We start from the raw sequence: 26,230 nt of genomic DNA on the forward strand, positions 1-26,230 counted from the left end.
GTTTAAATTCTTTCTCTGAAAATGTTTTTTTCTGGGGAAGCCAAAACTTTTCAGGTGGTTCTCTCCAATAATGCTTTTAGTTCAGGGCCAAAGAGTTGTAAAAGCATTATCTACTTACCAAGATTGGTGCCATACAGCCCATCAAGCAGTAACAGACGATGTTGCAGCATAACTTGTCATTACATTTTAAATTACACATTTTTAATTACACACAAAAAACCTACTGCTAAGAACATGGCAGACAAGTTCTTTCGTACTTTCCTTTTAGCACCTTTAGAAGCTAAATCCTCCTCCACTCGTTTAAGACAGAATTTTACAATAAGTGCCACCAAGAGGCTTCAACAGCCAACGCTAGTTCTGCTAGTGCAAGTTCTAAAGCCCACAAACCTCCCTGGGACATGTTCCCCCATAATTCAACCTATCTTGGGAATCCCCTGCCTGCGCACACACTTATAACCACGTGGCTAAGTTTCACCTGTAGCTAATGTGATGGTGGTGGCAGCTGATGCTAGTCACACATCCTCAGATCAGAAAAGGGTAAACGGGGCACTGGGGAATCAGGAGCCATCTCCTGTTCACCCACAGGTACTGAGGTCTATCCTTGAATCCTTATAAACATGTTTCTCCACACACAGACAGTGCCAACCGTGGGTCATGGGCTAAACAGGGAAGTGACATGGCTCTATGCTCTACAAAGGGCATACAACATGCAGAGAATATGCAATTCCCACCAAGGAACCATGTAATACAGTAACAAGAACGCATGAAGTCACTCTCCCTATCTGGCAGGGCAGGAAAAACAATATGCATGTATGGAGTGGAAAAGGTTTTTCCTGCCCTACTTGACTGCGAGGAGGATTCTTCACATGTCCCTGCTGCCAAGGATGGCAATGGAAAATTATTAACTATGGTTCATTGGTCATATGTAGTCCTCAAGAGCCATGTATGTATTTGTATGGTTTTGGAAGGACTTTTTCAAATATGTCTCTTGCAAATATTGTTTGTTTTATTGCTGGGTATTTAAATGCTGCTTATATACTATGGAAGCTCATTAAACGGGTAGGCTTTCATTCCATCACAGGCTGCAAATCAGTTGGTAGCTATGTCTTGCATATTTTATAATTAGACTCTGTACTTCATATTGAAGAGTGTCTTCTGTTAAGCGTAATGCATGTATTGATTTGTGAATCATTTACAATTTACAACAATCCAAGGAGAGTGCTGCCAGTCAGCATGAAGCAGCGACAACGAGTTAGCTAGAATTATATATTTTTAAAACGTTTTTACTTGACAATTCTTCGTAAAGTGTCATGCCTTTCTAACATCTGACTCAAGAGTTCCTCAGGCGTTTGTACATTCAGGACCGCGCCGACTCCCTTCTTTTGCTATGGTTTTCAGTTATACATTTTTTTTATGGAACAAAAAATTCACATTAACTTTAAAATTCAACACAAGGCCAACACAAACTCAAAAGAAAATAAAGAAAATACAAATAGGTATCATAGTATCATTTCAACATTTGAATATATTTAGTACATGGAAAACTTTCAGTGTAAGATCAATTTGTAATATGTAATCCATGCAGAAACAAAGGAATGCGTGCAAAGATGGTCATGTAAATCATGTACTTTTGGAAGAAGAATGTTTTTTTAATGCGCCACACGGTAGTCCTTTAGGAAATGTTAAAAAAAAAAGTTACTGTGCTGGATTTAATGAAATAATTGAGATCATTTGTGAGCTGGGGTTGGCTTAAACATATAAGTATACTAGGCTCCTTAAAGATATTTATTTCTATTTAGTATTCCTAAATATGTTTTTTATATAATTATGTGATATTAAACCGTAATTACTTTTGCCAACAAAAAATAAAATGTACTTTGGTAAAACAAAATAAAGTTGCAAACATGTTATCAGTATATCAGTGCACCAATGATATTCGCCCTCTAAAAAAAGACAGCTGTGTATGAAGTAGCAGAGATTTCCATGCATAACGAGGAAAGAAAGAAGACGGAGCATAAGAGGAAAGGGAGAGAGGGGAAAACACTGCACATTGTTTCATGTTTAAACATTTAAAATATATTTTAAGAGCACATCTTGTTTAGGTATAAATACTATTAGTGAGGACGGAATATGTTGTTCTTGATAACTGCTAAGTGATGCTTCAAACTTTAATTGATAGTGTGCCCTAAATAAATAATTAGATGTAAGGTTGCATCCAATGAGTTCACTTGGCCAATAAAAACAGAATAAAAATCAGGATAATATTCACAATATTTACATTCCATTGTCAAAATATAATGTTTAACAGATCAAACTGTTTTCAATAATACACATCTCTTTCAGTGGAAAGATTTCCTGGAATAAATACAGTGTCTATAATAATCCCTTTAACTCTTGCTACCAAAGAAGCGTTAAATGCAACACAGGTATGTGTGTTAGAGACCACAAGTGTAAAACTTTCTTTGACAATATGATTTATAAGTTACAGTTTTGAAAAGGGTGGAAGGCCGTCATACATGTCTCTTTTTAATTTAACCCAGTCACAGATCTGTTGTACTGTTGTTTTTTCTAATGCCAATACTTTAGCAGCTTTCTTCAATTTTTCTTCGTTTCTCTGTAAATAAAGCATGCCATCCATCTGTAGTTGAGAGAGTTTTTCTTTGCGGTTTTCATCCAGCATTATGTCTTCAGTCATTACAGGATTGAAGCGGAAATAAGTATCTGGTGGCAACAGGGCATCAAGTGTTTTGTGAACCTCTATAGTCATGGGGAAAAAAACATAGAAGAACAGTTGCTTATTTATATCAATCACAGCACATATACACTTATTTAATCCTGTTATGTATGAAATGTACATTTGCATCTAGATAGGGACTATATTTTCAAGGTTTTATTTGTTGTTTGTTTTTGAAATGTTGCCATTTTGAAAGTTATTAGACATGCACGGATCATGCGCTCAGCACAGAAGAATGAACACAGTTAGTGCTAATGCTGCAAAGATGTGCAGAGACAGCTGTGTACAACACATTTGCATCTTTTGGCTTGAATTGCTAAATGAATATACAGGCATACCGCGCTTTAAAGATACTCGGAAATAAGGACATAGTAGAATAGCTGCGCTGCAACTGTTTACAAATGTTTGCTTCGTGAGAGCGGACATTGTCTGTATTGCCTAAGATCATTTTTGCTATCCCAGTAGCTCAAAGTTATCCAAAGAGATCACACAAAAGTCAGGATCATAGCATTAGTTTGGATAGGACCAAAGATTTCTGGAAAGAGTCCCATGATTTATAGATAGAGCTACTGTATCTGGTGGACTCATACACACACACATATATATATATATATATATATATATATATATATATAAATAAATATATATATACACACACATACATACATACATACATACACTAAAAATGTTTACCCTGGGTCAGAGGGGTGCTAGAACTTTCACAAGTTGTCCCAGTTAGAATTGCTTTTAATGCCATCTTTTGTGGCACTTGAGGAGTTTTGGCATACATGTGAAGACAATTGTTTCAGTCTTCCAAGTCCAAACCACATAGTTAATGCCCTTCATCTTGGAGTTCTAATATGCCTTCTCTATATACATTATTCCTTCCATATAAGGGGGCATCAAAACTACAATATTCAGAATTTAATAATAGCCGTGCTCTAGCTCTCATTTTACTTCATTGGTAGCTTATGCCATACACTCGTTAAAAATGTTGTAAAGCCTATGTGAAATCTAGGCTTCAGGAGTTGCAAAGATGAAGACTCAATTGCTCAAATATGGTTATTTTGTAGGTTCCAAACTTCCCTGCACTAGCTTAATCATATTTGGGAATATTTTCCCCTATGGTAAGAGGCCAATCCACTGGATATGAGAAACAACCCAAATGTAAAATGACCTAAGCTCTGCAATGCGCATCAGGGTGAGGTTTTATTTGAATTAACTACCATCAATGCTTAGTACAGCATTCCATTCACTTCAGCGCATGCTGAGCAAGCAGAGAGAGAAAATCAGTAGAATAAAAATAGCCTCAACACAATCCCCATTGTTACAAGATATAGTGAATGAGAAGTTGTAGAAGCAAAACAATGTCATAGGAAGAACATTTTAATGACTGATAGATGTGTGTATTTTTATTTTAGATGTACCAATAGTACCAAATCTATCATTTAAATTGACTAAATGTACACAAATATGTACAAAAGATAATTGAACTGTGCTAATGCTGGGTAGCCACCACGTGCCCAGAAGAATTCTTATGTCTTGGTATATGCGTTTCATATTTCACCAGGCAGTGGGTAAAACCGAGTAAAAAAACAGTATATTTGAGTACTAAACACAGATGAATTAAAAATATCTGAACAAGTTTTGGACAACAAAGGAAACCACAGTAATTACAAGAATAAAGGAACACAGAGTCAGGTTGGTACACAGCTTACATCTAATTATTTCTGAATATTGTGGATGGAATAACTAATGAAGCTTTGTAAGCAGCAATGCAGATATATGAGGTCAAAATTACGACGCACCTTGTGTCTTAGCCACTGCAGTCAAATGCTACTGTATACATAAACGTGCCTTATTAAACATGTTCCCTGTGTAACTGAAATTAAGAAATAAATACAAAGTAACTCTTGGCTCAGATGGGTTCTCACCTTCCGTGTCTGTTGCACTGCTGATCACATTCGTGATTTTTGCTTTCAGGCTTGTGTGCGTCGCATTACTTTTCCCAGCAGTTTCATAACGTCCCGTACCGAGTGACACCACACATTGCAGCGGCACATTTGGCCAAAGACACTTACATTCATGAAGTGCCAGTGCAGATGGGTTATTTATAAGTAAACCCCCGTCCTGGAAGAAAAAGAAAATGATGTCATTAGACACGTTACAAATAATAAGACATTGATTCTAATGCACAAGGTATATTCTCCTTAGATTTCACTCAATATCTCCAATCATTAACCTGCATCCCGTGTCTGTTGAGCTGCTTTCATTTTTTATATAGGGAATCGAAACTCTATTTGTTTCATTGTGTGGACACTAAATAAACAGTTTGTCCACACTGAAGACAACAAGAGTACTTCAATATTTGTCTTCTGTATGACTAGCCCCTGGCGTTTACTGATCTTTAACAAGATGGCCAACATTACCACACACACACACGTATATATATATATATATATATATACACACACATATATATATATATACACATATACACACACATACATATATATATTACTGAAACACCTTCATATTGTTTCAGCTGAAAAAAACGCTACATATTTTATAGACTTAACGCTCAATTTTTTTTCGTATATTAAAACCCTTCAAGGTACATTCCAGCCTCATGTGTACTTTAATGCATATGATAGCTAAGTGCACATTTTAAAATAACAATTTTATTCATACATTTATAAATCCTCTATACACCCGGGATACTCAGAGCCAGCCAGCTTCAGCAATGGCTTGCGCGAAAATTCCAGAGTCCAACGCGACTTTTGGCACACGCGCCACAACTTGTACAAAACACACCGGAAGGACATTTAAGCAAAGCACTTTTTTTCTTCTTTAAACAAAAACAATGAATAATGGAGTATCTACTAAGCAGCTTAATAAGCATTTTTTTTTATTGGTGGGAAAATACTTCTTATTTAAAATCAGAAAATGTTGACAGCAAACAAAGTTCTCTAGAGGTTATCTTATGCATGTTAGATTTTTGTTCTAATTCTAGCAGTAGATAATTGAAGGGATTTCATTCAATCCTCAAATCTCTTGTATTCTGCTCATTTCCAGTATATGAAAAGAGGCAAGTATTTTTTTATCCTATTCTGTCCCTCCAGATCAGGTTTCTGCTTTTGATTTCTCGTGAAGGGAACCTTAACGAGAGTTTGTTCAATTATTTAACACTGATTCACACCGGGAGAAATCTCATTTTACTACAGCTGCACCCGATGAAGAAGCGATGTTAAATTGCGCAGAGGAATAATGAAGCATCTTGGCAATATTTTCTATTCGTCTGTAGAAATGATGTTAGAAAAAGTAGTCCGAATGTTGTTTTATTAAACAATCCTTAATGCGCAATTCACGCAGTCTTGTCGTGAGGTTTCAACAAATAGGCATGTGACGTTCTTACCAACCGGCAATAGAAATTTGTTCAAAAGTAACTACGTGAAATATCAGAAAATTGCGAATAAATCACCGGTTGTTGAGCTTCTTGTGTACTATTTGACTCCGATTACCCCAATACATTTTGCTTTAAAAGTCATTTACAAGCAATCAAGATCCATGAAAACCTACTTATTTTTAAACGACATGCAATACATTCACAACAGGCAAGTTGTATTTTATCTTAGCAAGTAGTTTTTGGCCAATTTCTTTCACTGCAGAATTCATATTTTAACACCTACTCAGTATAATTTGACATGGTATCAATGGCAACATGTTGTCTACAGTTGCTTGTTGATGCATTATGCAGACACGTTGCTAAAAGCCTTTCCAGTAAGCAATATGCTTGCTCAGAAATGGTTGGAGGACTGACAATATTTAAATACATTAACACAATCGTAAAAGGATATTTTATTCAAAATACTTTTATCATTTGTTTGCTTGTTTGTTTTTTCCTTCCAGGGTCCTGCCATCCACAGTGATGTAAGGAGCTAATTTGTGACTCCCTCTACATGATCAGGCAAGCAGATAGTACAGACAGGTTGTAGTTTAGCTTAAATTAAGTTACCTAGCACATGGAATTAAACAAGCACAAACCTTTAGTCCAAGTTGCTCACCCCGACACTCTATACCTTACTAAGTCGGACAAAACGAAAATACTGCAAATTTGCAAGGATGCAGAAACAGCAAGCCAGTAGCAGCAAATTAAGATCAACTTAATTGAACAATTAGGCTCAATTAAGCTAAACTAGCTGTGAAAATGTGTTCATATTCCCTTGGAAGACAAAAAATATTGTATCCATGTAAGGTACAAGAGGGCTTTCGCCAATCATTAAGATTTACCTGTCAGGGCTTCATACCAGAATTGTGTAAAATGTGATTTTGTAATTTGCATGGATGCACCGCAGGAAGTAAACAACAAAAACATGCAACAACGGGGAAATAGGGTTTTTTTAAATAATCCTTGGAATGCTGGTAGCTTCCTAAATTGTGTATTTTGATATTTAATTTGTAGTTTCTTTGCCTTAATCAGATATCCTTTGTTGCAGTTAAGTTTTATTAAGCAGTGGTATTAGTATTAGTCATTTTTTTTTTTAACTAAAAACAATTCTTAACTACGGTTTACATCAACTACACTTCTGTATGGTTTTGCAATTCTGGCACCTTGAATTTCATCTGGTAATAAAAGGGTAAATTTGGGTTAAAATGCATCGCGACTCCACTTGGCACAAGCCCAGTATTAGTTCTACCTTCTAACAGCACATTAATTGCGTTTAGGCCCGTCTCCAAATTTGTAGATGTAGTTTTTGATGGTCTAAAAAAAAGAACCTAGGCAGTCCCATCACAGTTGGCATTTTTACTAAAAAAAATAAAGCACTGACAAGAAGGAGTAAGATTTCACACCATGGCTTACATCCGCCTTGTGAGATGCCAAGAATTAACATGGTTTTCCAACTGGTGGAAATGTACCAATTTTTTGCAATAATGGAAAGCACAATTTGTCATTTTTTCCCCCCTCTCACAATAACGGTTCACATACAGTGTGAATACATTATCCTTTAGAATTACAAAACCACACTAGAGGAAAAATTGCAATTGTTGAAAAAGCTTTTAGCGCGTATCCCCTTGGACTTATAACTAGGTACAGGTCCATTGAGTGAAATTGCTGGAAGATATATAACTTGGCACGTCCTGCACTAATATTTGGGAGCGAAGTCTTCAGACTCCATAGTAACCATTTCAACTTGCTGCGCTGAAAGACATGCTTTGCATTACTAGTTCCTTTCACTGCTCGCATGCTTTGTTGGCCAGCAATAAATGTAACAAACAGTGAATCATCTGCCAACGCGTATTCCTTTTTTTTACTAAACATTTTTATTACATAACCATGAAACCTTAAATATTTTTGGTTCAAGTGATATAATTATAAAAAAGGTATTTTGAATACAGATAAAAGCGGATGGGACAAGTTAAAAATTATAATTCTAGTAGCCATATATTTAAGAAATCAAATACATTGGTATTAAAGAAGAAGTGGCTTTTTCATACAGACAATAAATGCACCTGACGGCTCACGTTTAGTAAACACAGAAACAAAGAATTTAGCCCATCTAGTCTGCCCAATTTTGACGTAAAGACCATAAACCTTATTCAGTCCTTGGCCTTTTTTCAGGATGTCCTTATGTATATTCCAGGTCTACTAATATTCCCTCACTATATTAACCCTTACCATTTTTATTGGGAGAATGTTCCACTTATGTATCACCCTCTTACCTTTACACTTCTCTCTTGTACTGCTGGTAAATCCATGTATATCTGCAAATGTTCTATCACATCTATTGTCTCGTCTCTCAGCTATACTGAGATCCTAGTCTTTTTTATATCTTGCAAACTATTTACAATTTAGGTAGCTTCCCTTTATTCCCTCTTTAGAGTCTCTATCATTCTACATGTGGTATACAACTCTCTAACCAAGGGCTGAAGAACATAACCATCTCCTATTTTGCGCTTATAAAGTCTCTAGCTATACAACCCAGCACCCAACTTGCTCCCCCAAAAAATGTTACATTCATTGCCAACCTTTAACTCAGACTTAAATACCCCCAATGTCCATTCCCCCTTGTTGTCACTAACAGCGTTGTACCCCAAATGCTATATTTTGCCTTTGGATGTGTGTTTCACAACTGCATTATTTTAGTTTATTAACACTGAATAGTATAGCACAGGTCGAATATGTGAACAGGCTTACAAAGCTGGCTTGTTTCTATACAAAGGGTTTCTATAGCAGTTTTTATTAGAGGCATTGCTGGCAGATTCCATCCATTTAAATTCAGTTTAGATTTTTTTAGCTTCGTGGCACAAGGTCAATCATGTAGTCTGAAGATGGAACACGACAAAGAGGATGTTCTTAACAAGATTAACAGCCAAACCTCCAGGCATTCAGGAAAATGTAGTCGACTGAAGACATTATGATATAATTCAGCAGTTCACATCCACACGGTTCAGCTACAGAAGCCTGTCTCACTGTGTGCAAGCGTCTATACTCATAAATAGACGCGTTCCCCTCAGCACTTTCTCTAGACCTGTAATGAGGTGTCTACTGCATGGCAGAGCACCCTGCAGAATAGAACTTAAAGTGCCTTGAGAAATACAAGAAACTCTTATTAACCCAGGATTCAGAATTACGCAGGTGGCAGCAGTAATCAGTGTTCAGACAAAGGTTATTGGGCTAACAAAGAAAAAAGATGTAGAGTCACACAAATGTTTGGGACCTTAGGGCTCTCTCCTTGATCTGGAGAACGGACCTCTGAAGTCTGCACATCTTATGCAAATATATTTTTACCTTTATTGACCTAATAAAAAAGGTATCATCTTCCACTAAGCATCAAGTTAGATGGGACTGTTGAGGTTAGCACTATATAAACTTACCTGGTGCAAGTCGTTTCCTAGAACATATTCCTGGAAGTATCCAGGAGCAGCAGAGGAAGCTCTTATAGCTTGCCATAGATTATACTGACATCCTCCCATGTAATGGGACTTAACACCTGGGAAATGGTTGTAGTTCCTGAAAACATATGCTTTTAGCGGTAATCCTCTGTTCACAATAGTGCTCACTGCCGAAACCTATAGAAAAAGGAGAGAAAGGTTTGTAAAGCATATAATAAACCAGTAAAACAGCTATAAACTGTCGATTACATAAAGTGGCCTGATTATCACAGAATGAAAGTGTTCCTGCTGAACTCCATTTGTTGTGATGGTTATATATAAAAAATGAATCACTTTTTCTATATAATCCTACTGTACAGAAAAAAATAATTATATAAATTATAGCTATCATACAATTTACAGGAAGGGAACTCTTCCTACATATGCCACATCCACAACATGTTCAAACGCGTTAAAATAGATACTCCAAAGACCCGTACAGCCTCATCAATGAAGGCTGTACTCTTAAGGTATTTAATGGGCATTCTTTGCTTGTAACAAAGAAGAAACTCTTACCTGGTGATAATGCTAGACTCCAGGGCTGCATTATATATCCCCCCCCCCCAATATCTAAGGTTCACACAAGCTTGGGCTGTTACAAATAGCCAATCACTGGCAGGAAAGTGTGCCCAGTGAAACCAATCAGAGGGCTTTCTGTGCATGCACAGGGGGTAGGAGCCAGCACTCTCCTGTTAGCCAAGTTGGGCGAATTCTATGTGTTTGGATGCAAAAATATCACTAATCACATACATTAGTTAAGTGCATACGACGTCTGGTCTGTCCCTTTAACGGTACCTTGCCAATAACTACATCTCTCATCTGTGCGGCTGCTATGCAGAGATGGTCACACAGCCCGAGACAGGAAATGCTATTTAGCATGTGGATTATATAGAGTATAGAGCACCAGTCACATATAGTCACAATGGCAAGTGTCTTCAAGGGCTTTTCCAGCGATACACAGGACGTCTGACATTCAGGGAAACGGGACGTCTGCTGTTTGAGTCAATTGCGTTTCTACTTTGCAATAATATATAAAGTATCCTTTGTGTTTTTTACAGAAGCCAAAGAAATGACATCAGGACTCGATAAAGCAGAACAATAAACTCCCCAGCCCACAGATGTATTATAATAACTGCATAATTGACTCACATAATGGTAAGTGATGCTTTTCAAAGCACGGAAACAACTCAAAGAGCCTATTGTTATGAAACAGTAAAGGAACACAAATAGTCTATTACCGTATTTTTCGTTTAAGTAATAGGTCGGTATTTTGCGTAACAATTCAAGTAAAATCCAGATTTAGGTGTCGTAAGGGATCCATCAGCGCAGAAGAGATAACTACCGTATATTCCGGCGTATAAGACGACTGGGCGGATAAGACGACCCCCAACTTTTACAGTCCAAATATAGAGTTTGGACTATACTCGCCGTATAAGACTACCCCTCTACCCAGCGTACAACAACCAGCCAATCACGGCAAGCGATGTACCTTACCGGTGATTTGCTGACATATACATACATGCACTGCCCTTACACACACACACACACACACATATATATATATATAATGTATACATATGCCTGTCCATACATACACATTTATACACTGCCCTCACCACACACCCCTGCCTTTACACACACATGTATATATATATATACACACACACACACACACGTATATATATATACATATATATACATATATATACATATATATATATACATATATATACATATATATATATATATATATATATATACATACACACACACACCAGTGTGTGTGTGTGTGTGTATATATATATATATATATATATATATATATATATATATATATATATATATATATATTTTTCTCCCCCCTTTGTCCCTTTCTCCCCATCTCTTACCTTATCTTCTGTCTTCTTTCTTCCATCCAGTTGTGGGAGCCCGATGTCTGGCACTTCAGACCTCGGCTTCCCTGCTCTCTAATCACTACGCGCCGGCTATTGATGCCGGGCGCCGGGACATGACGTCATCCCTGCGCTCGGCATCAATAGCCGGCGCCTAGTGATTAGAGAGCAGGGAGGCCGAGGTCTCAAGTGCCAGACCTCGGGCTTCCCTGCTCCCTCATCACTACGCGCCGGCAATTGATGCCGGGCGCCGGGACATGACGGCATCCCTGCGCTCGGCATAAATAGCCGGCGTGTAGTGATTAGAGAGATTGGTGGCTTCGTGGGAACCTCCGGCTTGGTAAGTACCCGGCGTATAAGACGACCCCCCACTTTTAAGAAGATTTTTTGTGGTTAAAAAGTCGTCTTATACGCCGGAATATACGGTAACTAAATGGGCTGGGGGGGGGACTCGTTTGAGTCTGAGAATGAGAAAGACCCTGGCAGGATTCTCTTTTGACGAAGGTATTTCTGATCCGTCATACCACAGTTGATGTAGCAAGATTAAATTTTTCATCTGATGTAAACTGAACACTAAATTTGCTTTAATGAGAAAAGGTGGGAGTTGACACTTCGTGGATGAAAGCAGTCTCCGCAACAAATTCTCTACATTTACATTCACATATAAACATTTTTCCACATATACACATATGTGGCGGGTGAGCTTAATTATGCTTTGGCCAATTCATATAACCAAAACCTCTCATTTATATTATGTTTATATATTTGTTGCCAACTTTATTAGGGTAAGAAGCGCAGACAGTTTTTGTTTTTTGTATACATTGTACAGCCAATACACTGTTTCTTGCTGCATGCTTACACCTGTTTGGTAGGCCTCGTATTACACATTTGTATTATTTGAGCCTGTGACTAGCTTAGCGCACCGACATTTTTTTCTTTTACATGAAGAAAAAAAAACACCAAAACATGAACTGATGAAAATAATGCATCACAAAAAAGTAAATACTTATTATACATATGGTAGGGAAATGGTTACACTATGACAATAGGGTTAAGAACAAACACTTACTTTAGGGCACAAAGGATTTCTCGCTGTCTCAATTAAAAGATCCGAACCCATTCTTTCCCTTTGGAAGAATAAAAAGCATAGATTTTACACAAACAGGAAGCAAGACAGCAGACTGCTGCAATGAAAACAATAAGGGAACTAAAACATGGCAACTTTTTGACTCATCTCATTAATCTGGGATTTGAGATAATTTTTCTCCCTGGCAGAAACCAGGCTGTATGCCCGATTCTCTGACAAAGTAGCACACGCTGCAAAAGACCTCACATGGTTTTCTAAGGCAAGTCGGGCTGGCCTGATTTCTATGGTATACAAATAAAAGGTACCTTTTTATTGCTATGCCAGCTGCTGGGATGTATTACTACTGCTGATCTTATCTAGGAACCTTTACAAGCAGGGTTCAAAGTAAAAGGTTACTAACAGCGAATAATATGCTCAGATTAGCATGAAAAGATAAAAGGTATGTTGCGCAATATTCCCTCATTCTATCACCAATGCTTTTGCCTGGTGAGCTAGCCTGTTTAAACCAAATTATTATGTACTAAAACCGTTGGAGGAACATGTTGCATGTGCTTCTGGTTCTTACTAGTAAACAGTACTATGGCAGTACATGGAAAGCACACTTACTTTAGCATTTTCTCCCATATCTCACTGTCATAGTAGGCATGGTTCCAGCCCATTTTAACAGTTCCAAGAATAACGTTCTGTTTGAACACATCCTTTCCCAAGTTACGATACAGCTCTTCACACTCATCAAGTGGAATACGAAACAGTCCCAACATAAATCCAAGAATAGCACCTGCAAAGGGAAAACAAGCCGTTACATTGCGCATTCCACCATCCCAACTAAATCACTAAATATAAATTATATATATATATATATAAATTATATATATATATATATATATATATATATATATATATAACAATCTCCTAGCTTCTCATCTCACTATGATGGAATAGATTCATAAAACATACGCAATGGAAAGATTAAGAATTTATGTACAAGAGAAATGTCATAATTCTACAAAACTAGTAAAAATGTTCCTGCAGCGCCCTCTAGTGTGCACATGCATTACAATAAATAACAATGGAAACGTTCATCAGTTACAGGAAAAGGCTTGCACTTGCAGATGATGCATCTTTAATCCCACTTTGTTGTTTGTATCACATCTAGACCCAGGTTAGGAACGTACATATAAGTCAAAGTGCATAAACTGTTTGTGGCAGCTGCTTTGCCTTTCAAGATTAAACACATTTTGATAGCGCTGGTCTAATACGCAAAGGCTTCAATGGACTAATAAAAAAAGAAAATAGGATCCAGACGCTGATATATTCAAAGATATCATCATAAATCTTTAAACAATGTCTACCTGACTCATATGATTTGTTCAAACCTGCCTTTTACTTTCACAAAACAACTGATGAATTGTATGTTCTGCCAACTTGTTGACTCACATATGCTTTCTGAACCAGACCTGTAGGTACTAATGGGTACGGCTGCCTTCGTACAAATAACACAATCAGCTATTTCAAGCTCTTTCATGTTTCATGTACAGTTTGCAATCATGCTAAAGAGCAGTGCAAAAAAAAAATAAAAAAAATAAATCTAGACTCCGCAATACTAATTTCTCCTGATTTAGAGACTTATTTTACCTATAAACAACATATACCATGTAGGTATAAAGCCCAACACATGAGGGGGCCAACATATATTTTCCTGAACTTTACAATATTCTTCTTTTAAACATTTAAATGGAGCTTATTTAAATTTGCCCTCCACACAGTTTCCCTGTCAATACTTGGTATACACTGGATATGGTTAATTTGTACAGCCCATGTGAATATTTATGCTAATGGACAGATCTGTTTCTCAACTGGCACCGTATAGTGATTACCGTCTCGATATCCAGTCATAGGGCCTGACAGAGAGACCTATGCTACAATAAACTTGTTTTATAGGACTTTACACTGCAGATTAACAGTGAGAGAGCCATATCGTAACGCTTAGTATTGTGTGATAACAGCCCTAATGGATAAATGAATTCCTTATTATGGCAAGCTCTCTGCAGGCTTACACTAAAAATGACACACGTTTACCTGTGCTAACGCCACAAATATAATCAAAAAGGTGATGAATAGGTTTTCCAGTTAATTCTTCCAGTTTATGAAGAGTCTGTAGAGCTACAATTCCTCTGAAACAGTTTAAAAAAGGAGAAAAACAATTATACATTTAATATGTCTTGGATTTACTGTCAAAACAAAAAGCATAAAACGTTGCATAGTAATTAATGTTTCTAGTACATTGTGAGTCTCTAAACTGTCCTTAAAACAGAGTTTATCCTACTCAAAGCGTGCTTACCAAACATCACACAGAAAAAGCTTATGTTTTTCTGTTGAATATACTTAAAAAGGTACAGTTAGATCTTCTTATGGATCTTACAAAAACAACAACTTTACATTACATTTGTGATTTGTCATTCTCTTTCTTATTTTTATTACAAATTAGACATTCGGATTCATACGAATTGTAATTTTTATGAAATCTGCCAACTTTGGCAATTCATATAAATCTCCAATAACAAGGAGGGGACCCCCAACGAAACAGATAAAAACAAAGCAAAGAGCTCCAAATTTTTGGTTGAGTTTCGTTGGTACTTTCACTCTCACACTCAACCTCTATTACTCAAGCTCTCTCAAAATTCCACCCCATCTTCTGTGCAGACATCTTCAGTTTCCCTGTCTCTGTGCAGCTTCTTATCTTGCATCTTCTTTTTCCTCTATCTTTCTTCGTTCTTTGTCCGCTGCTCCAAAGCGTCTTCTTTCTTAGTTCACTTCTCTGTGACAAAAGTACATGACCTCCCAGTGACCTTTCGGAAAATGGTGGCACTTCCTCCCCTGATCGGAGGAATGGAGTCTCCGGCCTTCTGTAGAAGTTTAGCGTGAGGTTACAATGGGCAAAAGGGCGATGTGCCCAGAAGCTCCGCCATTTTGAAGAAGTTCACTGTGAGGATACTTTTGACAATAGGGCATAGAAAAGAGGAACAGGGATTGGAGGAACAAGGGAGAGGATGTGCCAGGAAGCTCCGGCTTTTTGCGGAAGTTCATGTGCACAGAGAAGCAGACAAAGAAAGAAGACTGAAGCACAAGACTATCAGGAAGATGAAGAGTAGAAGCGGAGCTTTGCAGAACAGAGACAGGGACATGAAAGCGGTCTGCAGAGAAGGTAGGGAGACATTCTGAGAGAGTGTGGGACAGACTGAATGAGAGCGTGAGAGAGCCTGAAAGAGCATGAGAGAGTAAATGAGGGTAACTGACAACAAATTTTATTATCCGAAATAATTGAAAAGGAAACAGAATTTGTTTTCAGATAACAAATAGAGCAAAAACTAAAAATTATAATCATTTTTGGCTCATACGCACAAGTCTATTAAAAATGTACTTTACACTGACATGGTACCATCTTTTCACTTTAGGTTTTGGAAGGTAATGACATCATTTTAAACCATAACGAAAGAAATGTTAAAACATGTAGACCTCATACATCTCATGCTCTTCATACCTAGTTCCCCCTCCATCAATGGTTAGAACTCGAATCCCTCTTCCCTTCACAGGGTCATTATAACCGACCAAGGCTAGAGCTTCTCTCACAACAGCCTGAAGGGTTTCATCGTGAGCTTGTCGAAGTCGCAACAAACTAGGAATCACTCGTTCCTGCAATGAAAAAGAAGCAACTTATCCATGAAAAAAAAAGTTTTTACATTTTTAGTACATCCACTTTATTTCTGATGCACCTAAACACATGGTCTGAATATGCATTGAGGTCTTCATGGATCTTGACTTTATAGTAACATTTAGGTGAATACACACTCACTACAATTACTAGACTTTATACAGCAAAATAAATGAATTTGTGCGATTGTGCTGGTTGGATGCGGGCAGGGTTCAATCATGATCCCTGCTGTTATTGAGGAAAGCACCAGCAGATGTGATATGGGGTTGGCAAAGCAGACCCAGTAGGCCACCAACTTACTTCATTTTGGACGTGTAGTCCCCAATGAGGTGTCATTATTATTGTCAATTTTGGATGTTTTATGTTATTTTGCCGTGTGACCTCATTGAACATTTGTTTTCCCCCTTACAAATGCATGGAGGGATAGTGAAGAACCCCCAATGCATCTTCTTTTTTTAATTTTTTTTTTACTTCACATAAGCAACTTGTCCTGCAGGAGATGATTTCGGCCAAACATGCGTCCTGCTGCCTGCGCGCGCACGCATGCTCCACATGTTACCGCCAGGTCCAGCGTTGGCTTGTGTGAGAGTACCAAGGGGTGTATGGAGAACCCCATGCGCATGCCCAGGATCTGCCCCCACTGATTTCAATAGCAGTATGTTGCAGCATATATTGTAATACGCACTCTGGTTTTTAATACATGAACCAAACCTACTCTACAAACTTCAAAATCATATTACTGCATGTAGCAAATAAAAAAAGGCGCTATTTTTAATAGGTATTGTTCTTTTTCTTATCAAGTGAACTCAAATTGAACATACTGCTACAACAATGTTTGGTGTGTTTAAAAAAAAAAAAAAAAAAAAGAAGAAGACAAAGAAGAAGACGAAGAAGAAGGGAGCTGTGAGCAAGACAAACTATAAAATAAATAAAAAAACCACAAACACAAAAAAAAGTTTAACACAATACTAAAAACACTGATGGTTGAATTTAACACTAGGCTGAGTAAGCAACTAAAATCTCCAAGCCGGTCATACCAAAAACCAGCATCTCTGCACACACACCACCTAGATGTGACAAGTAAATGAAATGACATATAATTACCAAAACCAAATTTCCAGGTGGTTTTCTCAAGAAACAAGCTTTTAAACAAATAAATAAATTACAAAAACGTTTTACACTCTTTCAAACATTTACTAATGCAGCAAGTGATTCACAAATCTAGTTATATATATTCTCTACCTTTACAGCAACGCCTCTGGTTTCAGGGAACTCTAGAAGGTGACAACTCAACTCTTCCACCCGGCTGATACACAGACGACGGTCGGTGGCTCTATGCAGGGACTGCACTAAAGCTCTGGTCCGGTTATCAACACTCACCCGGGCAATAATCTGAATTACATATAAAGAAAATGACACAACTATGAAAAAAAGGCATCCTAAATTGTAATTAGAACAACAAAAATCATTGTAGATCAAGCTAATTATTAATTATGAATTTTACTTGATTAAGGAACAGATTCTGGGAAGACATGACAATTAAGTGTTCCCAGCTAAAATTATGAATGAGACAAAACCTAACTGATTAAGTAACTATTTTTAAAAGGGTTTGGGGATTCGGCAACATTAAGAGTTATATTTTTATTGCTCAATTTAGTTACAAACATGTTACCTTTAGCACAGGTGGTAGAACACTTTACAAAGTATACCTGTCCGATAACACTAAACATGCATTCAACAAAACAAATAACCGCCGCTTTTCAGCAGTATAATTATTTTGACAGGTCTCTGATTTAAACGACGGGGCGTATTTATACTTAGGCATAAATATTTACACCTATCTGCCATCTACACACTTTGGTCACAGTTCTAAGTCTATTTAACTTTGCCTCCAGATAATGGCACTTTAGACTTTTTTTGTCTGTTATTTCTTGTAAGCTTGTTTGAACAGAATGTCATCAATGTTTGTTTCTGTAAACCCCCAAAAAGTGATGCCTTATAGAATTTGATGATGCTAGGTATTCAATAAGTAACAATGTGCTTTAGATATTGCTTTTCTGAGGGCCATTTTCTTTACAAATTAAACATTCACCTAATTCGCAAACACAAGATGTGGTCCAATGACATTACCAAGGATGATGTACCAACCTTTTCCCTCTGTAAAGACAGTCTCTTTGCCCTCTCATCTGCTCCCTTGTTTTCTTTCGCTGCATCTTGTTCCGCTTTGTTCTCAGATGCATTACATTCTAGCTCTTTTCCGTTCTCGTCTAAAATGCTGCTTTTTGGTTCGGATCTCAGCTTTGGCACCAACCCGCCTAAGTAGCTTCCCACAAAAGCATGGACATTATTTGATTGGTTGCTTAAAAAGTTTGAGATGCTCCTCTTTGGGGAAGGTGGGGCGCACTCTTCAACAGCTACCCCTGAAGTAATGCCTTCTTTGTTGGAAGCTACACTAGGTTCCTGTGTAATTTTATTCTTCTCCATACTTGTTTCACCAAAGTAATACCAGTTTATGTGATTAGCTACAAAGTTGTAGGTCTCCCCGAAGCTACTAGCAAAGTAGTTTGCATGGAACAGGTTTGTTTTTGGATCAGTGCTCTCTTTTGTAGGGTCCTGAGAAACGTCCTGTTCGAGACAGGGCTTTGACTGTGCAGTATTTTTTGGATCCGACGCAATAAGCTTTTCTTGGACGTTTTCCTGAGCTTTTGGACAAGGGAGATCAGGCTGTGGTGCATCACTCTGGTCTACCTGGGCATTTTCTTCTTTACCCCCACTGGCCGGATTTGGCTTGGGACGTACAATACGCGATATTAACTCGTTATGTGTGCTGGAGACAGCCTTGGAGACAGAGTCAAAAGTGTTCTTAATTCGTGACATAGACTTCTTTGCTATTGTTAGTCCCTTTGAAGTAGTAGTGCTTAGTTTAGAAATTCTTGAAAAGTCTCCAGACAGGTGTTTGGTAATAACTGTTCTTTCCCCAGCTTTGTTGCAAAGTGGTTTGTGTTGCTGGGAAGAAAGGAAGAGCCTTGGAAAAACGTGAACTTGATTACTATAACAATATAGAAACCTGAAATTTGGGCTCCTCCAATTGCACCGCCTAGAAGTGAGTAAATAAAGATAGGTATCCAAAAGCATCAATACTGACATTACTTAGTAGAATATTTCCTTTTCTATACATAAGATCCACGCATCAAATTTCATATCTGAAATGACAAGAGCATAAAAGTGATCAATATAGTTGCTAATGAACTATGTTTACACTTCATAGAGACTATAACAAAATTTTGTGTTCTAACACACAAAAGTACAACAAAAATGTCTCTCGTAAGAAATGTAGTTTTATTATATTTTTCCCTAACTGAAAAGGAATGTAATTCATGCAATCAGCCAGCAAGGGGAGCAATCGGGAAGCCCTGCTCTCCCGTGACCTTCAAGTGGGTGTCAGCAGTAATGCCTACCAGAAAGGAATGCCTAATCGCAAATCGGGCATTCCTCATGTAACAGCGTACCAGTGCTCGCACGGAGCGCATTATACACAAACAGTCAGCAGGCTACTAACGAGTCAGGACATACCTGTACGTCTTAATGAGCTTCTTAGCACAGCTTCTAAAGGACGTACCGGTACGTCCACATGGTCAAGGAGTTAATGGCCGCAGTTTTTGGATACCACAGCTTGAGCAAAGGCATCCCCAGTTAATCACTCACTAAACATCTTGTCTTTAGGCAGGGATACACAGAATTACTGGCCTGTTTATAGCACCATAGGATCAGAGTTCTGCAGTCTTGGGAGATATTTTTTAGATAACATTTTTTTTTTAAAGATCAACATTATTTTGAATTAAAACATTTCTACAAACATTCTTTCATATTTATAAAACAAACGAACAGCTTTCACTATTGATGTGATCATATTTCACTTACATGCAAAACAAAATTTTAAATGTACATTACAAAACTTTTAAAAATGTCCACAAAGCAACAGGTTTAATTAACTGTTAACTATCTTAAAACAGTACCCTACTGATTTTACTACTATCATTTTTATCGCATTGTGTAAAAGCATACATTTTATATTTTAGACGTTTTGGCCTACAATTTGTAAATAAAGTGGATTTTGCCATTCTGGTCTCGTAGAAGACTTTGTGTAAAAGTATGTTTAGAAGCCTGTTATATGCCGGTATAAAAAAAGACACACAAACACATGCCATAATGAAATATGCGCTTTTCATGATTGTAAAAAGACATATGCACATCAGAACACAGGCATACACATAGTGATATACACATAAACACATTGCCATAATCACCAGCGAAGTTCTCCAACTTCTTCTGCACTGAACTTAAGGGATACTATGCAATCACAGCGACCACAGTGTCCCCTACCCACGATACCCTGTGCGCCTGCAAACGGCCCTGATTAGACTCTCTATTACAGGTGTTACTCTTCCAAGAACCAGCGAGGGATAAGTCATAGAGCGCAATCAAAAAGGCATATAGTATTCCGGAATTCTACCTATTCTGTTAGGTGTAACATCGTCCACACAGCATCTGAACAAACTCTGTGTTAATAATTCCGCAATCAGATTAAAGCTGGCCAGCTATCTTGAAAAGTATTATGATTGCTCCAAAGGTCTGTTTTTGACTACTCTCTTAGATTAGGCGTCCGGATTCAGAGTAAAAGAGCAAAATAAAACAGATATGTTGCACGGTTCCATACCAGAAAATCCACCTTGTTCAAACATTTCAAGCCTTAATTTTGTATTGAAACATGCAAATTGCCAAATAAATACCGTCACTAAACAACTATAAAGGACCATTTTTACCTGGTCAACACCAGAGTACGTAGCAGACTACAACATTTGGAGTGATCGCTATAGAATCCAACACAATGTTTGCAGTAATGTATGCAACCATACTAATAAATAAATCCTGCTTTATCCAACACTAGGATATTTTCGAAATCCCACAGCAGGAGTTATAACTAAATGCCTGCGTGGGATATAGCAGATTCCCAGCACAAATAATAATGAAACTGCAAACACGAAAACATAGGATACCATGATCTCTACAATAAGAATCTCCCATACTAAGCTTGATTACACAAATAGGGGAACGGGCAAGGAAATCAAGCTTATTGACGCTTACCCTGCATCAAGAGGTCTTAACCAGGTTATGAGAAACAAATGATGGGCCCTGGATCTCTGAATATTTATTTTCAAAAGTTGTTAGATCACAATCTAATCTGTTTTGTTAAATGACCTTTTGTTACAAGGGAGTGTCTTTTTGGAATAATATTTCTCAGATACTGTTACTTCATTAAAAAAAAAAAAAAAAAAGTATTTTTCCATTTGAAATGTGTTTATTTTGAATGTGTTTATTTTTGAGATTGTACCTTGAGTCCATGTTCCGATAGCACAAAAATGGCTTGAATGTCACCAGTTGTCGCTTGATTGTGTGTGTGACTTGCATTTTTATATAGATACGCTAAAATACTAGCTGTCAATATGTAAAGTAAAACCAAGCTATTGACATCTTTTGAAGTCATACTGGTACCTAAATAGGGCTACCAATGATTATTTTGGCAGACTAGGGTATATGGGGACACATTGGGCAATCCACTGGAGTCTAGACCATCCCTCAATGAGGAAGACATAACTGCAAAGTCTAAGCTGGCCCTGCCCGAAGCAAATGTTGACCGGTTACCGCAAGGAAATCGGATTGCTTTAGCTTTGCAAAATGCAGACTAGTTCACCTCTCTGTGCGCCTCTCAACGGGCCTGGTCCATTATTTTGTTTAGTGAGCTCTGCCACAAACTGCTGCTTTAGTCAATAAACCCAACGTTCATTGCGGTCTTGTCACCGGCACAGCTATCTACTGCTCAGTCAAAGGTCTGCAATGTAAGCTGGGAAAAAGCAGAATGTGGAACAATCACCCAAAAGCCACCCATCTACCTATAGAACAATAACTGCTATAGCGGGAACCTGTTTAACCTTGACTAATTAAAAAAAGGAAAATACTTCGACATACACACACAGAGATTTACTGTTTGCTGAGCATGTATAGTTATTGTGAAGAGCATTTCACGTGACGCACAGGCTAACAATAAAAGCGTTCATTTGGCATTCATTTAGAAAAAATACTATACGACTACTAGACTGCTTGCACATTACAGCCATTACTCCACGCGCATTCAGAACATGACCAGCACCGACAAGCAACAACCAATTACAAAAAAATAATATACTTGAACCCTTCTCAAAAGTATACGCAACCAATAAAGAGCAATTCGGACGCAAAGTGGTAAAAAAACAAACCCATTATTATAAATGTTTCCTTAACATGCCGCATTTTAAGAATGTTCTTGACTACAATTTGAGCCTACATGACTTAACTGCATACCAAATCCCACACACACGTTAATGCTATTTCACATAGGAGTTCTCATCCGGAACATGTATTCTCTTAAATAGCCATTTTGTTTAAGTGGATTATAGATGCACAGAAAATGATGTCAATCATATGGTTATTCTGACTCCGTATTCTGAATTGCGTACGACTATGTGTCTGCTGGGAGTTTCTCCGCACCCTTACTCTGTAATCATTAAACTGACCCATCCTGAAACAGATTTAAAACATACCTACTAAAAACTTTGGGAATCAATCATGGATGGCTTTTAATGTTAGTACTAATATCGTTCAGGCACTTATATAGATATCACCGGATGGAAATCATCTAGAATTGCCATACCTGTTCCTATACAATGTCTTAATTACTCTCCTAGTTTCCCATTAGAAGAGAAACTCGCCCTATTTATTAGCAAATGCCCATTCTACTTCCTCAAAACACATCATTATATCTATGTAAATTAAAGCATATGGTGTGATCCATCCTGTCGCTATTTGCTTAATACATTAAATACTTCCTGTATGGCAGAACAGTCATTCCCGATGTGACGTATTTCATTTACTTTCCCATAATAAAAAATGCATATTCAAAAAAACAAAGTAATAAAAAGTACTTGAATTTGCATTGTTCTTTTGTGGTCTGTATGGGGAATAAGTCTGCTCCTTCAAGTATTGATAGCACAATGCTGTCCTCAAGAAGCATTACAAGTGTTAGCTATGTCAGTGAACGGATTTCTATGATCACAGGGCTATAAAAGTTTATGTTCTATAGCCTTGTGACATGTTGACTGAAGAAACTAACAAATATAGTGAAGAGGATATCTTCGTTTACTAACTGAATTCTATCAGAGGGCAAGAGCTACACAATTATACGGCCGGGACGGAAACTGCGAATAAAATGTATATGCCGTCAGACAGAAACATAGCGTGAAGTAAGATAACATTATCATCACCTTAATTCACACTGTATATGTCTTACTCTGAGTGTCTGCATGTTACTATATAAACGTATGAGCGATCCCAGCTTCAACTGTATTATACGACTCCATTACACTACTATTCTTCAAAGGTTTGGGGTCCCTTAGAAATGTCCTTTTTGAAAGAAAAGCAAAATGTGTCCATTAAAATAACATGAAATGGATCATAAATACAGCGTAGACAGCGTTAATGTTGTAAACGAGTATTGTAGCTGCAAACGGCTGATATTTAATGGAATACTTTCATAGCTGTTAAGAGGTGTTCTATCGCTCCCATCACTCCTGTGTTCCAATGGCAGGTTGTGTTCACAAATTATTATTGCCTTTTATTTATTATTTTTATTTATTAAGCACCAACAAATTACCCAGCACTGTACATTTGAATGGAGGCAGTTAACACATACATAACAAATATACATTAATACAGACACATCAGGAGGTGAGAACCCTGCCAGTGAGTTTGCCATCTAGCCTTAAGTGCTTGGTTTCAGATGGTGCTTCGCTAATCCAAGGTTAAGGAAAAGCTAATTTATCATTAAAAATCCTTTTGTAAGTATGTTAACAAAGCTAGAAATGTCCTTGTTTTCCATGACCCCAAACTTTTGAATGCTAGTAATCTAATGCAATTCAGTTCAAAGGTATCATTATGGAATGTGTCCATTACAGATACTGACACACACACATATATTATCTATCTCACGGCGTTATTTTAGGTGTAATGCGTATTTGTGACTTTTGAAACATATAAAGCATAAAGCCCTGTGTGTAAAAATCACAGGTAAACTCAAGTAACCCTGTGTTGAGTAGCATTATTTGACAGCACACACAGATGGAATGTAACTAGAAACCCGCGTGAGGATCCCTGTCCCTGAACACACCACCGACTACTCCCAATCATAAACCAGAACACGGTCAACACCTCCGGCATCTGACAGCGTTACTGCACACACACACACACACACACACAAATAAACCGCAGTGACATCATCACCATTCTGAACCAATGACTGCATCAGAGGATACAAGCAACTATGTGACAAATATATTAGCAATACTTTTTGGGGTGTTAAAGTAAAAGCGGTTCATTTCTTAATGCGGCTTCTTTGGCTTAATTTAACCTACTTGCAGCATATACGTTTTTGGGGACAACCACTTTAATTCTAAATTAATTGTAAGCAAAGGGGTGAATTACAAAGAAGAGAATTAACAAAATAATTTTTACTTATGCTTTATATTTAATGACATTTTATTCAACTAATAAAACTCAAGAAATGGACCTCATTCAGTGTGTTTATAACTCATCAGTTGGGAGGATTTTATCCGTTACACACTCTATTACAATTCTACTAACTTCAAAGCATCTTTTAATCTACTTTCTAATAGTTAGATGGCCTCTAATTAGACAAGTGAAACGGTCACCCAGCAGAAATGGTAGAGGCTAATATAGTGAGGGGATTACGCAGGGTAAGTTTTGGGCTACACAACAGAACTAGCCGGTACCATAGCTTCCAATATTCTATTTGTGAGTTCACTGGATACTACAGATGTCAGCTTATCACAGCATCCATCCCCTGACAGATCCCTACCCCACGAAGGCCCAATAGTCAGTTCGTGGCCCTTCGCGGCTCCTGTACCGGAGTCCCGGCTCGAACCGAAGCCATATTATCACACTGCAGCGTATATAGGCACATATACATTGAATAAAAATGCTTTTCGCGCTTTGACATAACCAGTGTTTACAGCAAACAGACGAACGAGAGTTAAACCTCTATAAAATGCAGTATACATATATACATATACATCAAGCCAGGCGGCCAACAAGATGGCGAAAAAGAAAGGCGCGGCACTCACACGACTTACTGTCGGGGTGTACGGGATCAGAATACTCAAAGCCAGCCACACAAAATCCTCGCTCCGGTGCCTGTCAAACCTGCCCACTGTATACGGCTGTTTTCTTTATTGAAATGTCACGTGACGTGCCTCAATCCAGGAACTACGGGGAGCCGAGAGGAACATAATGCATCATATAACCTATTCACTCACGTTACTAGGCTCACCGTATTTTTTCCGTAGGTTAATTTGAATGACGGTGCGTGCAAAGCGTCTGCGTCGTTGCAAAGGATGCTATTTAACAAGAACGTGGTGCCTAAACTTTCTATAGCTCTTGATAACTACAAGATTATCCTTCTAAACACATTACTCGCATTACTCATTACCTAAATGGTTTATGGTAGGTCACTAAAAAACATTGACAAAAAGCCCTGACCCCAAAGCCCCCCACTTAAAAAAGGTGGATGATATGTTTGTGTACACATGCACATTCAATTCGGGCAAGCCAGAGCAGACCTGCTGGCCTCTCCCATTGCGGTCTCTGCTGGCTGATCGGAAGCATTGCAATCAGCAATGAAGGGCTATGGAGCCCTGTGGCAGATCACAATGTGATCAGCACAGACAGATCAGGAGGAGGAGAAGAAAAAACAAAGTTTCTCC

At 37.8% G+C, this 26,230-nt stretch overlaps 1 protein-coding gene across 2 annotated transcripts; it reads right to left on the minus strand.

The window, feature by feature from the left end:
* Positions 1–2,050: 2,050 nt before the first annotated feature.
* On the minus strand, positions 2,051–25,697 carry PNPLA8 (patatin like phospholipase domain containing 8). 2 transcript variants are annotated; one of them, XM_053462943.1, is made up of 10 exons: positions 25,601–25,697; positions 18,507–19,561; positions 17,601–17,750; positions 16,188–16,339; positions 14,726–14,820; positions 13,253–13,424; positions 12,629–12,686; positions 9,611–9,805; positions 4,669–4,864; positions 2,051–2,757 (listed from the first exon to the last, which is right to left on the minus strand). In XM_053462943.1, the coding sequence occupies exons 2-10, from the start codon at positions 19,503–19,505 to the stop codon at positions 2,483–2,485; spliced, it is 2,292 nt and encodes a 763-aa protein (XP_053318918.1). In that variant the 5' UTR covers positions 19,506–19,561; positions 25,601–25,697; the 3' UTR covers positions 2,051–2,482. The 2 variants fall into 2 exon arrangements, with proteins under 2 accessions (XP_053318918.1, XP_053318917.1); XM_053462942.1 differs by having other exon boundaries at positions 25,592–25,695.
* Between the last annotated feature and the right edge of the window lie 533 nt (positions 25,698–26,230).

This window comes from Spea bombifrons, chromosome 4 (assembly GCF_027358695.1).
Source record: "Spea bombifrons isolate aSpeBom1 chromosome 4, aSpeBom1.2.pri, whole genome shotgun sequence".
Classification (NCBI taxonomy): Eukaryota; Metazoa; Chordata; class Amphibia; order Anura; family Pelobatidae; genus Spea; species Spea bombifrons.